This window comes from Lissotriton vulgaris, chromosome 1_1, assembly GCF_964263255.1.
Source record: "Lissotriton vulgaris chromosome 1_1, aLisVul1.2, whole genome shotgun sequence".
Taxonomy (NCBI): Eukaryota; Metazoa; Chordata; class Amphibia; order Caudata; family Salamandridae; genus Lissotriton; species Lissotriton vulgaris.
Window position 1 is genome coordinate 954,125,328 of NC_141685.1, and position 17,781 is coordinate 954,143,108.

At 49.5% G+C, this 17,781-nt stretch overlaps 1 protein-coding gene across 2 annotated transcripts in view; it reads left to right on the plus strand.

Annotated features, from left to right (window-relative positions):
• The window catches only part of GLS2 (glutaminase 2), a 252,782-nt gene that overhangs the window by 119,283 nt on the left and 115,718 nt on the right, over positions 1-17,781 (plus strand). For both annotated transcript variants that reach the window (XM_086959521.1, XM_086959530.1), the window contains exon 5: positions 5,591-5,670. In XM_086959521.1, the coding sequence (XP_086815647.1) occupies positions 5,591-5,670 (80 nt within the window). The remainder of the gene's footprint in view (positions 1-5,590; positions 5,671-17,781) is intronic.

Genomic DNA, 17,781 nt, shown 5'->3' on the forward strand with positions numbered 1-17,781 from the left:
TAATTGAGAAAGAGCTGTTTCCAGAATCGCCCAACAAATAAATGATCAATTGCAAGTTAGACCCTCAGCCACTTCGCTTCAGAAACTGCCTCAACCCCCTTCCAAGGAGCGGCGATCACCCTCTACACAGTAGTCCCCTTACCTTGCAAGGGTTTTGCAGTTTCACAATCAGCTCAGACCAAAAAGCTTACAATTGTTCTCCGCCACCGAACACTAGACTCTCATTGTACAACGCATGAAGAATGCTATTCCTGTGGAGGACAGATTTTCCTTCATCTGCAAGCATTGCAACCCATCACCGTAGACCTGTGGAACTTATCGGTGGCAAGCCATAAGTTTGATTTTTCCTGTCCCTTCCAACACTATTTTTGCTTTTCCCTTCCATGAAGTTTCGAGAGCTCCTAGTAGTGGGACAGAAGTTGATTGAGTTGGGTCATCAAAGCTTGTGCATCTAGGGGGGAGGCCTGAAGTTTTTATTAGAGGTTCTTTGCAGCGGACACAACAAAGTGCAGTCTTTATACCATTCTAAGCCTACACCTGTTAAATCTTGCACTGCTCAATAAACCTTTCAAATAATCACTTTGGGGCAAAACCTGTCTATGAGAGAACAGCCCTGAGATTGCATACATCCTACTGTTTGTCCCTGACATAGAGGGCCTTAGTTTCATAGCATGGGGCATTCATTACCATTAGAGGACACATTTTTTAGGTCTTGTCTGAGACAGAGATGAGCTGTCGCTTGCAAGATATATATATCTTTTTTTAGATGAAAGTGGCTTAGAGCTTGTCCATTACTTACCATTAGTTTGTTTCATCATCACTCTCATTTACTTGCTTTTCATTGGTGAGTGTGCACTGGGTTCAATTTCTCTTTGTTTGTTTGTCCTATTTCTGGAGCATGGACCAAGTACTGCTGTCTCTTGATGCCCAGTGTCCTTCCACTGCTCAGGCTCTTTCGGAGATACTTTTCTATTGTATTTGCAGCACTCCATAGGAGTGCATGTGTGTGCAGGCTATCTCTCACCCACACCTGTCTCTCATTGTTGCTTGCACCCCCTCCCGTCCCTCCTTTCCCTCCCTCCTTCTTTGCTTGCCCCTGTTTTTCCCACCCCTTCCTGCATTCTGTTTTTGCTTGTTCATGACTGATTCAAACTCACTGGGTGTCACCCCCATACTGAAATTGCTGCTCATTCAATTAACTTACACACTTTAAATAAAAGCTAAGAAAACAGTCTTTTTTGCTCGATTATTTCATGTATTTGTTATAAATTTCTTTTCTAAAACCAGGATGGGAGCTACCAAAATCCAGGTATAATTAGGAGTTTGTCTTCAATTTATCTGTGTGCTGCAATAAGTCTCATCACCATTCCTTCTCCCCGAGGCTTACTAAAACCTCCTTGTTAGTCCCTTGCAGTAACACTGAAACCAGGCATCTTGACCTGTATTGCCAGCCCCATTAAATACCAAGATAATCCTTCTCTAAGGAGTAAGATTTCCCACCACTATGCAGCCCTGCGAGGTCTGAAATAAGGAATTACAAGAGAGAAGCCCGGTCAGTTGGTGACACTCTTAAGCATCTGCTGTGTATCACTGCGTCGCGAGTCCAAGCGTGAGACGGACACTGTATGTTTTATGCTTAGTTTTCATGTGGTGGCTGTGAGTTGGGGTATTTATCCCTCAATCACAAGGGCTGTTGGGCAAGGTGCACCAGTGAGTTCATTCAAAAGCAGCCAGCTTTTTGGCTTTGTAAATTTTATTTTTGCCACGTTGTTTTTGCGTGGCTGCTGTGCAGCATGGTTGAAAGTAAAAAAAGAAAGCTCTATGACCATGAGCAAAACACTGGTGAAGCTAAATAGCTCTACTATTTGGCTTAGTCAATGTTTTTCAGGTCTATGACACGGTCAGTGTTGACAGTGCCATATCAGTATAGCACTTTTTAGGTTGAGTTTTCGAGACCTCTTGTATATACTTTGAATCCCGCCCACTTCTTTTAATTTGTTTGTTTCAGTGTCCTGACAAAATTTTTGCTTGCAAGTGGTCCATCCTTCCTCCTTGTCCCTCCCTTTCCTCAGTTGTTCACTCATACAGAGCAGCTCTCCAGTACTTGTACCCTTCTACTTGTCCCATTGTAGTATCTGTTTAGGGACTACTTTTCCCTTTCTCTAAGAGCATTTGACCAGAGCAATTGATGTTTTCAGTTGCTCTGAGCTCTGACTTCTATTCATTGTACAGGGCTGTAATTCTTGTTATCTCCTCACATCTGATGCGCCCTCCTCCCCGTGTGCCTGCAGGGGTACATAATCTACAGGTACCGATCCCCTCCCTGCTTTTCCCATTTTCTTAATAAGCGCTCATGTTTCCGATTGTCACCAGCTCTCTGTCCCTTTAACTCTGTGTGGAGTCCTCCTGGTTTACTACCCCCATTGGTCAGTGCCTGCACATTTAAATCCTGGCTGTTAGAGCGATTGCATATTGGGTATTGTAGTGTGGTAGTGCTTGCTTTCACAGACCATTAATCTGCTGTCACTTAAGAACTACAAGACTTAGGCACTCCATCTAACCCACTGCCCACCGGTCTTCTACCCCATCGGCACATGGTCGTTGTTTGTGCACGCTGATGTCACTGGGCCCTTCGCACCGCTGCTCTGTCCTTTCTGCCACTGTCTTGTGCTCAATCTGCTCACTGAAGATGTCGGGGACAATGAGCAAACACAAGGAGATGATGGACGTAGCGCTGAAACTTTTCAGACACTCACTCCCAGTCACAGATCTGGGTTGAGTCCATCATCATTCTTTAGCTCACTTCGCCACCACAGTACAGACCCAACTATATGCACATCAGTATTGACCCTGTGCCTCATGGGAACAGTCCAGTCTGAACTGCCAAGCCAGGTCTTCCGTGAACCGGAAACAAGCATCCTGGGACCAGTTTTGGGGTAACACCCCTCATCAGCCAGGCTATCTTGAATCCAGTGGCAAAGTGATCAAGGGACCCACGTCTGGACCTACCCTGCCAATTAGGGTGAACAAAGCAAACACAAGGAGATGATGGACAGAGCGCTGCAACTTTTCAGACTCTTGCCGCCAGTCACAGATCTGCGTTGAATTCATTTTCACTTTGCCACCTCAGTGCAGACCCAGCTGTATGCATATCAGTCTTGACCATGTGCCTCAAGGGAACAGTCCAGCCCGAGAATGAGCCACAGAAGCAGACCATTGCTGAGAACCTGGTTGTGTCCAAGTACAAGATGAGCAGCGCCGGCTCGCCCGCTACTCTTTCAGTCACTCTTCTGGAGAGCGATAGGCTTGCATGGCTTTCAGCCAGATGCCATTGCAACCCTTACTAGGGCCTGGTGTTATCGGGGTCCCTGGCCCACCCCCTTGCTGAAATGGAAGTTGATGTCGTAACTATCTTTGTTTATAATGCGACCCGCCGTCCCCGTGAGTTCAACTGTAGATAGCAAAAATCAGTGTATTGCCACAAAAGGCGAGCAGAGAACATTTCATAATTTTCTAGAAACGTCATGTCCTAGTGAAAGCCTTTCTTTAAGAAGAGGACACCCCACTTTTTCAAGTGTTGAAAGACTTCCCTGCAGAGGTATCAGGTGGATGCAGAACTATCAGGAAGACTGGACATGCTGGTGAAAACTTCCCATTCCTTAGGGGTGCCGAGATCGCATCCTCCTCCCGAGCTTCAGTATGTGCTCCTTCTAGACTCCTCATCTGAAGAAATCTATCTGCCCTGAGGTTTCTATTAGGATCAGTATGCCAGCTTCCTTCTGAGTCTGAGGTTCTTTCCCTTAGTTGCTTTACTTGAATTTGCTCTATCCCGCTGCATTTGTACATGGTAGAAGATGGCTCATGTCACTCAAATTTCAGATTTTAACTGTTAGGATAGCAGATTTTGGGCTAGGGCTACCTTTAGTTTAGTTACATAGTAGTGCATTTGGGGAGCAGATTATTATAATGGGAAACGTCCTTTACAACGCGGTCGTTACATTACGATGCCATTACATTGCGGTTTTTAGAACGCAAGTCGTTACAACAACTTGCACTGGATAGCGCTCTAGGACAAGGAATAGTATAATTTACTATCCAACACCTTCCCTACTGTATGTAGACTGGAGTTGGAATAGTAAATTATACTACTCCTAAGTCGAGCGCCCTCCAACTCAAGTCGTTGTAACGACTTGCGTTGTAAAAACCGCAATGTAATGGCATGCGATGTATTAGCATGTGTTGTAATGTCATACAACCATTATAATATCAAACGTTTGCATTGATGTGCCTTGCTTTACGGGACACGCTAAACCTCAAATCTTTATCAGTTCTTTGACCCCTCCTATTAATCTACAAATTATAGGTGGGTGTGCTTGCAAGCCAGGCCATCTCACAGTCACTCATCAAGTAAGTAAATGCTGTAACAGGCTCTTGTCACTGTGCAATAATAGGGGTGATGCTGTTGGGTAAGGCACTCCAGGGTTCCCATATAGATTGAGCTAAGGAGGTTTATAAGGTGCACACCTTTTTTTTAGAATAGTTATGGTCATGAGTTGATCTTAAACTGCTATCTGTTGTTTATCCATTTATTGGCTGATTTGTACAAAGTGAAACCAGAAAACCTGAACGCATTGTGGCTTGCACGCTTAAATTGTCTAATCAGTCAAATTATTTATTTCATGAAGTCTTTTTTTCTTCATTATCGTGCATGAAAGCACTTCCAGATATGTGAGTATAAACTACCAGTTGTACAACAGTAACACTTTCAATAAGTACTTCTCAGTGCAGTGCTATAATGGGCCTATTAGTGTCAAAGCTTTCATGTTAAAGAACAATTGAAGTTGTAGCACCCAGGATAATGTGCTGCATGGCTAAATACTATGCCAATGCTTGTTTTGTTCACCTTTAGCCATTCTGCTGTACATCATAGCTAAAAACAACGTTGACAGAGCCAATAGCTCTTGCATAGGCATGTTGGTGTGCAAGAGAGAGAGAGAGAAAGAGAGGGAGAGAGGGAGAGAGAGAGTGAGACAGAAAGAGAGAGAAAGAGAGGGAGAGAGAGAGAGAGAGAGAGAAAGGGAGAGAAAGAGAGAGAGAGAGAGAGAGAGAGAGAGAGAGAGAGAGAGAGAGAGAGAGAGAGAGAGAGCGAGAAAAAGTGTGTGTGTGTGTGTGTGTGTGTTTCTGTTTCTGTTTCTGTTATGGAGAAGTGGATGGGGAGTACCTTCATTTGCTTAAATAAATCAACAGAAGATTTCTTCCAAGAGTCACATGTTACTCATACATTGATTTGTAAGATAATATGCATGCAATTCTTTCAATAAATCTTTAGTCTAGGCATGTTATGAAAAGTAAGCTCGGTCTTGGTAAATTTGTCCTTCTGATCTTCCTTTTTTCGCTCATGTATTTTGCACTGGATCTCCCGGCTTCTTTTTATTTGTCGTTCTCTTTCTTCCATTCCTTGTCTTTGCTCTCTTCCTTCATTCCTTCCTATCCTTTGCTTCTCCCTCTCGGTGTACCACCCCTACTACAGGTGACCCACTTCCTCCCCTCTGTTTCATTCATTCACTCACATTTTGCTCATTCTCTCTAGGTCGCCAATTACATTCCCCAGTTGGCCAAGTTCGACCCCAGTCTCTGGGGCGTCTCTCTTTGCACGGTGGATGGGCAGCGGTAAGGACTGATGATAAGAATACGTTATTTCCAGTTTGGTAGCAGTGTAAATAACAGTTAAAAATACTGTCCTGACATAATGGTTCCCATTATATCCATCTTGAAGGATGAAAGAATGAGTTTACATGTGTGTGCCTCACTGCCTATTTCTGTCTGTCCTACTGTAAGTGCAAACATATACACATTAGAGTATGAAAGGTGTTCTCGTTTTATTATTTATGTGTTTCCCTTGTGTTAATACTTCCTTGACTGTGATCCAATCTCAGCTGTCTGTGATCTTGTGATGGTCTTTCAAGTTACCTGTTTTTTTCAGTGTCTTACTTTGGACAGTAGCCAATTGTTGGTCCAGACTTCAAGGTACTCGCCTTGGTCTAACAAGGACTAGGGGGCATATGCATCAAGCCCTTTTCCTGTTCGCAAACGGGCTGATTCTCAGAATCGGCCCGTTTGCAAACGGGAAAAGGACTTTAGGGATGTATCATCCCAAAAGGGCATTGCAAATTAGAGAATCGCAAAATTTACGATTCTCTATTTTGCAATTGCATTTAAGGAATCGCTCATTGCGATTCCTTAAATGCAATGTATGAAGCACAGAAAAAGTGCGATTTGGCCTTAAGAAATCGCAAATTGTGGTAATTTGTGATTTCTTTGAGAAATGCACTTTTTTGCATTTTTCAAAGTGCCATGTGGCGCACATACATGCCCTTAGGGCATGTATTGGCACCACATGTGTACACATACATATTTTCAGGGGTGCAACAGGGTGTCCTTTTGACACCTGGCACCCTTGAAATTGTATTCTCAATTTAGGATTCTCTAATTGCGAATCGCAAATTGAGAATGTCTTCTCATTCATTCCTATGGGCCTCCTAGCCCATAGCAATGAATGGGAAGGTATTCCTTAATTGCGAATCGCGATTCACAATTAAGAATATTAAGGAATCACAATTATTATTGCGATTCCTACATACATAGCATTTTGCGATTCCTTAATAGCAATTCACTAATCGCTATTAAGGAATCGCAAAAGGGCTTGTTCATACATATGCCCCTAAGTCTTGATCTTACATTTTTTCCCCACGCCTGCTTATTTATTTATTTATTTATTTATTTATTGTAGAGTTTTATATAGCGCGAACAAGACCCGTGGGTATCAGAGCGCTTGACATCGGAATAGGTTAACTAACATAAGTGATGACATTATAATAAACAACAGATATGAGGTAGATAATAGAATGAATATGATTGTGTGAGACGATATAAATGCAGATAAAACACAAGTGAAATTCGCATTAATAGGTTAACTAACATAAGTGTTGACATTACAAGAAACAAACAGATATGAGGTAGATAATAGAATGACTATGATTGTGTGAAACAAAAGTATATGCAAACAGAAACACAAGTGCAATTCGCATTAAGAGGTGGGGTAAGGCTAAGCTTATATCATATGTCATGTGCACCGCCCAAGTGAGGTAGGCGATGGTAAGGTTTAGGCTTAGAAAAATGTTAACCTTTCTAAGACCAAAGCCGTTAAGAGGTAGATAGTAGTGTGGCTATGACTAGTGTGAGACAGTGTATATGAGAAACACAAGTCACCATGCAGTTCGCATTAAATTGTCCATTCGTGGGGTAAGGCTAAGCTGATATCATAAGCCACATACCCCCACAAGACTGAGGTAGGAGAGGGTAAGGCTTAGGCTGTGAGATAAGATATATTATTAGGTTTAGGCTGTGAGATACAGATATGTTATCACATTGCCCATCTGGGCATTAGGTAAGGGTACATCTGCGTCTTATATAAAGCGCCAGTCTTGAGTCAAATTAGCTTTCATCTTATTCAAGTTGGCGCTTATCCTTCTGAGAGCAGCCCTAGATCCGGACAGTGTATCTATGCAAGGTATTTGCACATCATGTGGCTCTTCACTTCCCGCTTGAATGATGCAATGTTGCGAATCTTCCTAATGTTTGGAGGAAGAGAATTCCAGATTCTAGGGGCATCTCCAGAGAACGCTCTGTTGTAAGTCTTTTTCTTTCGGAACCTGGCTGGCCGCAATAGCAATTCAGCGGCACTCCGACTTGGTCTGTCACCTCCCGATATCTTAATTTTCTTGGCTAGATATCTAGGAGTGTTGAAGTGTATCGCTTTATGGGTGATACATGCTAACTTCATTTGGATTCTGGCTTCATAAGGTAGCCAGTTTAATGCTTTCAAGTGAGGGGATATATGATCAAATTTCCTTGATCCTGTTATAAGTCTTGCCGCTGCGTTGAGGCAGGCTTTTAGCGGAGCTGTTGCCATTTTTGGTAATCCTGCTAAGGTGGAGCATCTGTATTCGATCCTGGAGATAACAAGAGATTGGATTGCTAATTTTAGGTCAGCTTCAGGGATGAAAGGTCTCATTTTCCTTAAGTAGTTAAGGTGGAAGCGGGCACTTTTAGCCATTGCATTAATGTGTGCTTTCATGTCGAGGTTCTCGTCTAGGGTGATTCCAAGCGATTTAACTGATTCGACTAGTGTTTGGGTGCAGTTTAGAGCAGTCACCAGTTTGGTCCATTCCCTTCTTTCCGAGTGGCACCTTGGTGGTGAAATTAGTAGGAACTCTGTTTTGTGAGCATTTAGCTTCAAGTGATTGGTGGATAACCATTGCAGTGCCTTTCCTAAGGACTCGTTCATCCGATCAATGTCTTCAACGGAGGCGACCTTTATGTAAATTTGCGTATCATCCGCATACATGTGGTAGGATATCTGTGATTCTCGGAGAATTTCTGTGAGTGGTTCGACATACAAGTTAAACCGGTCTGGAGAAAGTGTCGATCCTTGCGGGACTCCTATTGAGTTGGGACATGGAGTTGAGGTAGAATGATTGACCAGGAATCTTTGTGTCCTGTTCCGAAGGAAAGAGCCAAACCATTTCAGCACATTTCCAGTTAGTCCCATCCTATCTCGAAGTCTGGCCAGTAAGGCTTCGTGATTTACCGTGTCAAATGCAGATGACAGGTCTAGGAGAATCAGTAGGCAGGCACGATTTTGGTCTAGGGCTTGTAGCGCGTCGTCCACAATATGCAGTATAGCCGTTTCCGTGCTATGTCCTGCTCTGAATCCTGATTGGCAGTCGTCTAGTAAGGAGAACTTGGTGATGTGTTGGCTTAGTTGACCCTGCACACATTTCTCGATTAGTTTGGCCAGTAGAGGGATGTTAGTCACTGGACGAAAGTTATTCGGATCTGTTGCATCCGCTGTCGGTTTTTTGATTATGGGAACCACTTGACCTGTTTTCAGGCTGTCAGGGAGGATCCCTTGCGATAGTGATGCATTGATTATTTTGGTCCATATTGGGACCAGAGTGTGGCTGATATCTCTTAAACATTTTCCGGGTAGAGGGTCTTGGTAGTGGTTGTTAGGTTTAATTTCCGACAGCGTTTTGGCGATCTTATACTGATCGTATAGTTTGAATGTGTCCCAGTTTGCTTCGTTTTTTGTCTTGGTACATTCTAATGGCTGAATGTCATCGTTCGGGGGCAAAGAATGTATAGTGAGGTTAGTCGCCGCATTTGTGAGCTCTTCTTCCAGCGCTTTTGCCTTCTCTGTAAAAAATGTGGAGAATTCTTCACAGCCTAACGGAGTAATAGTGTTCTCTTGGGAGGATTTGGCTAGTCTATTTGATTGTTGTTTAAGAATTTCAAAGAGTTTTCGTGGTCTGTTTTTTGCATTGTCCAGCTCTGATCGGATAAATTCCTTTTTAGAATTGATGATCTTCTTGTTATACTGGCTCCTGATTTTTCTGAGAGCTTTCAGCTCCGGGGATGAGGGGTGTTGTCTCCATTTCCTTTCGGCCATTCTCAGTTTCCTTCTGTCTTCATTCAGTGATCCACTAAACCAAGGATTTTTTGTTTTCTCTGTGACTCTTTTCAGTTTTAGTGGCAAAGTGTTGTTGACGATATTTTCGATTGATGTAAGGTAGTGATCTGTAAGCTCATTTACATTCTGTAGATGGTTCGGTGGCTTTAAGTCTCTCTCACATCTTTCAACCAGTCGCTCAATATTAGCCTCTTTCGTGTCGCGAATCAATTTTTTGAACTTGAAGGGTTGCACAGTCGTGCCCTTTCTCACTGTGGGTATCTCAAATGAAATTGCATGATGATCAGACCAATCAGGGCGTGGCTTAGGCGCCGATGAAGCAGGCGGCGTGAGCCGATAGCTCCGCGCCCGATCCCCTGATTAATCCTGCAAAACGGAGTCGCAGTTGGCCTGGGACCGAGGGATCAGTGTCGGAACGAAGGCGGCACAGTTCGCGACCAGCATCCTGGCTGGAGGAGGTCGAGCACCGGAGTTATCCTGGTTGAATCGGTGCCGGGACAGTCCGAGACGGAGCACCCAAAATGGCGACAGTCCCTTCCTGGTGACCTTGTGAGGAGCGGACCGGCTTGGAGATCGGCGGCCACCTGAGCGGAGGTGAAGCTGAGGAGGGTGGCGGCTGCCCGGCGCGGAGTTCTGTGCACTACAGAGGGTCGCTGTAGGGGACAACCGGTGCCGCCTGGTGGCTGGGGAAATCGGACCTGCGCACCAAGATGGCGGACACTGGGCAGACGATTGAGGAGCAGCAGTGATCCCTGGTTGGAGATCGGAGCTCGGTGGAGGCTCGGGGCAGATTCTGGCTGGCGGCGGCCACTGCCCACGGACAGACCGGAGCCGAGCTGCACTGGCCGCTATTGCGGCGAAGGGCGGACTGCGCCTGCTTCTGGTGGCCCGGGAGTGGACACGTCCCATCACGACCGAGCGTGGGCGACCCCCCGGTGATAGCGTGCACTGAGGAGCTGAGAGGGGCCGCTGGATGTGAGGGGTGCCCCTGGTGCGACTGCGGATTACCCGGTGCTCATCCGGGTTGGACAGAGCCGCCACGGGACGATTGGGCTTGCCTGACGGAGCCCGCTCGTGCAGGAGGAGACGGAGAGCCCCGGAGGAACATCGAGGAACTGAGCGGTGCCCATCCGCGTGTCTGGTAAGACTGACCGGCCGGAGGGCGGGCCGCAGTGCGGGACGTCCTGGACGAGAGCCCTCCTGATAGCTCCTGATAGCTGGGGACTGGAAGTGAGGCCTGGGGCGAGGAGCGCAGGAGGGACACCTTCACACTGCACGGAGCCTAGGACGGACACAGGCTGCCCGACACTCGCCTCCGAGTACAAGCGGTGTTCGAGCCTACCTTCACTGCGCAGCTGTGGAGTGGTATATCATTGGGGCAGCGAGTATATCTGGTGCTCTGTGGTGTGGAGGGCTGAGAGGCACTGGAAGCGGGCGGTGCTGCCCAAGGCAATCAGGGGATACTGGACCGTGGAGAGAACAACGGGGCCTTGGAAGGTGAGGAGACATTAGTGGGGTGCCCGGCCTGATCGGGGAGACCCTGGGCGAAGAGCTGCCAGCTGATGGTGGGGAGGGCCCCCGGAAGGGTGTGAGGTGCGGGACCTGGACTGGCTGAGGCAGAGGGGGCCTCCCTTTGGGGCCTCGATTATCGGCTGAGATAGAGTGTGGAGACTTTGGGGCCCAACAGGCGCAGGTGCTTGGGGATCCGGGGCGGACCGGTGGACCAGGACCCAAGTGCGTGCAGGAAACTGTTGGTCAAGGGGGTGCCCGTGCGTATGCCTGGCATGCGGGGGGGCCTGGGACTGTAGTGCACGCAGGAGGCTGACTGGATTGTCCTGGGTTCAGCGGAGGTGTTTGTGGAGGACCCAACTGCGCAGCTACGGGCGAGCACGGCCGAACTATAGCGGAGCCCTGCAGACCTCTGAAGCGGAGGGTCGCTCCCAAAGGCGCTAACCAGCGGGACGGTGAGGAGCGCGGCCGGAGCGATGAAACCTGGAACGGCGGAGGGAAGCGTGGCACCCGAGACTGTCGGTCCAAAAGGTGCAGAGGCGATGGAGGGCTCAGAAGTGGAAGTAAGACTGGGCAAGCGCCTAGATCAGATTCTGGATGCCATTACTGCAACCAAAGACTCCCTCCATAATGACATTGCACAGGTTGCGACGGGGTTGGGCCTCCTGAAGGCAGATCACTCGAAGCTGGTGGACAGGGTGAAGGACGCTGAATCGACGGTGCAAGAACTGAAACCGGCGGTAGTCATGGTGGAACGGAAGCTGGAAGGCGCGCTGCAAAGACTGTCGGCTCTTGAGAAAAGGGCAGAGGAGGCAGAAAGTAGGAACAGACGCAATAATGTGCGTGTGGTCGGCCTGCCAGAAAAAATTGAAGGGGCGGACATGATCGCATACCTGGAGAACTGGCTGCGGACACAGGTGGCCCCGGAGGGCCTCTCCCCTTTCTTCACGCTGGAGAGGGCACACAGGGTCCCGGCCAGGCCGCCGACACTGGGGGGTCCTCCTAGGCCGGTGGTGGCTCGCTTACTCCACTATAAGGACAGGGATCTGCTGATCCAGAATGCGCGAACGTTGGGCCCATTTAAAGTGGAGAACAGTTCGGTGACTATCTTCCCAGATTATACCCAGGAGATCCAGAGGGCTAGGGCTTCTTTTCTAGCGATCAAGAAGGAACTCAGGAACGAGGGGATCCAATTTTCTTTACTATTGCCATCAAATTGCGGATTATCCTAGATGGCATGACTCAGTTTTTTGCAACGCCCGACGAAGCCTGGACCTGGCTGGAGACCTATAGAGCGGGTACTGACCGCAGGCATAAATCCGAGACTGACCGGCCGAAGCCGACTAGGGTGCGGCAATCTCAACGGCTCCGGAAACGGCATAAGACCCAGCAGGCCCAGCTGCTTGCGCAGTTGGCGGCGGATAGACAAGGAGCCCTGGAGGCAACGGCGACCATCACGGGGTCGAGAAAGGAGTTGCTAACGGAAGGTTCTGCATCTGAGGACGACAAGAGACAGTCGGGGGCTGAGATTTCAGATGTTGATAGCAACTTGGGGCCGGAGGTGACTCCCCGATCGGCGGACGATTTGTGACTTGGTCGGCCCCCAGAAGGCGAAGCGGGGCTAGACCGCCTATGGCAGGCAACAGACGTCATGGTATCCTTCCAGTGCACAGTACACGGCCCCAGGCCAATGGGGAGGGGATCTTGGGGCGGAGGGAAGGGGCGAAGGCTGCCGCTTGTCGGGTCATAACCACCCTCCTATTGCCCCTAAGGCAACCTGCAGTGGCTACTGCAGGGTAGAATTGTTCATTTAATGTGGGAGGTTTGGATGGGGGCAATTGCGCTGTTGCTGGTTCCTGTCCTGGGGGTCGGGGGGTTGGGGGTTTTGAGGGGTGTTTGGAGGGGGGGCATTTTTGTTGCTGGTGTGTGCTGCGGAGCTGGGGTTGAAACACGGAGATTGAAGGGTAGCAATGGGGACGGTGCCTGAGCTGAAGTGCGTCACGTGGAATGTGCGGGGCCTACACACTATGTCCAGACGTCATAAAGTGCATGCATACCTGGTACGCCGGGGAGTCCACATTGCGATGCTCCAAGAGACTCATCTCACTAAGCTGGAATGCGCGGCGCTCCAGAGGCGATGGAGGGGGGAAGTGTTTGGCACAGCGTACTCAGCCTTTGCGAGGGGGGTATTGATTTGGGTACGGGCGGGGGTTCCCTTCCAGGTGACGAGCCAGACGATTGACCCGGAGGGCAGATATGTGGGGGTGGCGGGGAGACTCTATGGTAGGGAAGTGGCGTTCTGCAGTATCTACACCCCGAACACTGATCAATCCCGCTTTTTTGACTCCATTTCGGGCCTACTAGCTCAATATCTGGCAGGGCAGGTCGTAGTGGGAGGTGATTTCAACTCTGTCACTGATGTCACCCTGGACAGGTCACACCCCCCACTGGTCACATCCCCGGTGCGCAGAATGGCGAAGCATAGGAGTGAGTGGCAGGCTGAATGGGGGCTGATTGATGTGTGGCGGGGACACCACCCTAGGGACAGGGATTACTCCTTCTTTTCGGCTCTTCACGAGTTGCATGTCAGGATTGACACGATCCTCTGCGACCCCTCCACTGCCTCGTTAGTAAAGCACACTGAGTACCTGGCGAGGACGATTTCTGACCACAACCCCCAGCTGCTCTCTCTCCAATGGCAGAGGGTGAGGACGGCGATTCCCAATTGGCGACTGAACCCGGATGCATTGGAAGATCAGGTCTTCAAATCTACGGTCCGTGAGGGGGCGGAATCATACTTTGAGACCAATAGGGGCACGGCATCTACTCGGGGGTTGGAATGGGATGCATTCAAGGTGGTCATGAGAGGCCTCTGTATTGGGAAGCATTCTGGAGAAAGGAAGGTGGTGCTGGAAGAGGTCAGGAAAGCGGAGGATGCATTGAGGGAGGTGGAGAAGCAGAGACCAGAGAGGGGAGCATTGCAGGCGCGACTACTGGAGGCTAAAGAACTAGTGGCCTCGGTGACCGAGAGGCTCAGATGTTATGACTATAAGCAATACATAGCAAGGGTCCATGCTGAGGGCGACAAGGTGGGCACGCTACTGGCGAGGCTAGCGAACCCAGAGCCACGGGGATGTGCAATACTGAGCGTGCGGTTGGAGTCGGGGGACACTGTCCACTCCCAGGGGGCGATACTATCTCGTTTTACTGAATATTATGGGACCCTGTACCAGAGCCGATTGGAGTTGGAGGGTGCCGAACTATCCGATTACCTAGCAGAGGTCACTTTTCCACTGCTTGAGGATGAGGAGGCTAAGACCCTGGGCGATGTGATCACGCTAGCGGAGGTTAGGGGGGCTATCAAGCACATGGCGCGAAGGAAGACTCCGGGGGTAGATGGCCTCCCGGTTGAATTCTATGCCCAATTTGTGGACATCCTGGCACCACAGTTATTGGAGGTCTACAATGAGGCGCTGAAACTGGGCCGGCTACCTGGCTCGATGAGGGAAGCGCTGGTTGTGCCTCTGTTGAAACCGGGTAAGGATGGTACGGACGTGACCTCTTATAGGCCACTGTCTATGCTGACGGTTGACTATAAAATCTTGAGCCGTATCCTGGCCACCCGACTGCAGCCGCACATGACATCCTTGGTACACGGCGACCAGGCTGGTTTCATCCCCACTCGGAACACCTCGGCTAATATCCGCCGGCTTGTACGAGTACTGGGTAGTGAGATGGATCTGGGCGACGAGCCTGCGGTACTATCAGTAGATATAGAAAAAGCGTTCGACAGTCTGGAATGGGGCTACTTGGACGAGGTGCTGGGGAGGTTTGGTCTCGGGACGGGGTTCCGGCGCTGGACGAGGGTGTTATACTCATCGGCCACGGCCAGGGTGCGACTGGGTTTGGTGATCTCCTCTGCGTACCCGGTCCAAAGAGGCACACGGCAGGGATGCTCGCTGTCGCCCCTATTGTTTGCCCTAGCAATAGAGCCATTAGCGATTCGAGCGAGGTCGGGGCTGATACAGGAAGGGATCGTGTGTCGAGGTGAACGACATCATATCTCGCTTTACGCGGACGATCTCTTGCTGTTCCTGGAGAACGCGGAGGGGGCACTGAAGAGAGCAGTAGATGCGCTTACGGGGTTTGGAGTCCTATCAGGTCTCAGAGTGAATTGGCGTAAAACTTGCCTTTTCCCGGTGAGAGCGGGGACGCCGCAACCACAGTTGCCGGCGGAGGTGATCTGGGAAGACTCCTGTTTCACCTATCTGGGAGTTAGGATCTATCATACGGCTGAGGGGTTGCTGGAAGGGAACTTGAATCGATGCATGAGAGCCCTGCGGGGCTCGATGGCGTTCTGGGCCACGCTTCCGCTGGCGGCAGTGGGGCGAGTGGCACTGCTTAAAATGGTAGCACTGCCTCGATTATTGTATTATTTCAGGACTCTGCCTATCTGGGTCCCGCCTCGGTTCTTCAAGGACCTGCGGACCCTCACCACTGGCTTCATTTGGGGGACTGGGAGGAGGCGAGTAGCGCTGGACACTTTGCAGAGGCCGAAACTCGACGGAGGGATGGCTGTCCCTGATTTCGAACTTTATTATCTGGCGGCACAGCTACAATTCCTTACGCAACAAGTTGCGAGGGAATTTCGGGGTCCTGAGCAACACAGAGGCATGGGGGTCCCGAGACATGTCCTCTCTTATATCATAATGGACCAGCGGCTGGACGTTCGGGATCTGACGCTAGAGGAGAAAACGTTGAGGTTATGCTGGAACAGAAGTCGGAAACGGGCGGGGTGGCACACCCATATGCCCCGGAGATACCCCTGGGCATGTTAACGGCACTACCGCATGGAGGGGATTGGACCCCCCTTTCGGACTGGGAAGAGTTAGGACTCCAGGTGATAGGCGACTTGTACGCTGAAGGGGAACTACTGCCTTTCCAGGTGGTGCAGGACCAGTTCGGGGTGCCAGCGGGGCATTTCCTTTTACACATGGCTGTTACGGCCGCGATTAGGAGGCACTGGGGCGAAGGGCAGGGAGAACCAGCAACCGCACTGGCTTGCCAGTATGTTGTGATGGCTGCGGGGACGGTCAGGGCGATCACGTGTCTCCAGTCGCGCATGCTCCGGGAAGGACAGTCGGACCTTCCTGTTCTGAAGCAGAAATGGGAGGAAAGTATAGGAAAGCCAATACCGGATGCAACATGGGGCCATCTTCTGCAGAGGGCAGGGAAGGGCTGCAGGAATGCGCGCTTTCAGCAGGTGCATTTCTTTGTGGTCCACAGGGCCTATCTCACTCCTGGTAGGATACGGAGGCATTTCAAAGTGGAAGGGGCGGCTTGCCCCAGGTGTCATCTTCTGGGGGCAGAACTGGATCATATGTTCTGGGATTGTCCGAACTTGGGGTCGTACTGGGTGGATGTGGGCGAGCTCCTGAACGAAGTGACAGAGAGACAGGTGACCTTTGATAAAGCCGCCTGCCTACTGCTATGGTTTCCCCACACGAGGAAAACGAAGGTTACCGATAAGTTTATTGACCTGGGGCTCATACTGGCTCAGAGAGAACTGACATGGCGCTGGAAATCAGTTGAGGGCCCCTCTAGTAGGCGGTGGGTGGTGGAGTTGAGTAAATGGGCCAAGACTGAGAGTGTGATCCGGCTCAGACAGGCAACGCGCACGGCAGATGAGAAGGAACTGGAAGTGGCGCGAGCGTGGGAATGTCTGGTGCAAGCGTTGGAGGACTACAGGTCACAGGAGGAGACTGAGGAAGAGTGAAGCGGCAGATGCATTCCGAGATGGCGCACAGGTGCCTGAGTGTTGTTCCCTTAGCTCCTGCACCAAGATTTACCATTCCGGCAGTAGGCACACACCAGCGGGGGGGTTAGGTTTTGTAATTTATTTTTATTTTTTAGAGATTGGGTGGGAGAGGGTGGGCACGGGGGGGGGCTCCTAGGGAAATTAGAAGAGGATCATGGGGCGTGCTGACCATGAGCTTTAGTTAGGCAGGCTGACTCCACCCTGTTTCTTAGGAGGGGGGAGGGGGCTACACTGCATCGTTATACCTTGGGGCTTCACCAGAGGGGGCGTTTTCGGTTTGGGGTTGGGGGGGGGGCAATAGTTATTGGAAAAGCAGCGACATATGATGGGCCAGTCATGAGGGACATTGAATGGATGTGCGTATAATTGTTTTGTCACTCAGCGCCTCCCAGGTCGAGAACTTTTGCCGCCCAGCCTCCGGGATGTGGGCTGAATGGCTGTGTGATGCAGGCGGGACGATAGAGGGGTGGGCGGAGTGTGCAAACTGACTGGGAAATACGTAAGCTGTGTAACTTTGATACTGCAACAAAAATAAAATGTAAAAAAAAAAAAAATGATCAGACCAATCACAAGGGTCTATAGAGAGGATCGATGCATTTTTGTCTCTTGCAATAATCCAGTCTAAGGCCGATCCTTTCAAGTGTGTAGGTAGCGAGCAAGCTTGAGTTAGGTTTAGCTCGTGAAGGAAATCTTTAAGCTTATTAACTAGATTGTCATTATGGTCATCCCAATGTAGGTTGAAATCGCCCAGGAATATGTTATTGATATCAGTATTGGGGTAGGCAGTTATGATCTCCATTAACTGCTCTGTGAACTTTGCGTTGTCACCTGGTGGATGGTAAAACGCATGCAAGTTGCATGTTTGATTGCTTGCCGTTTTTATATTAAGCCCTAGGTATTCACATGATTCTAAGGGGTCAGC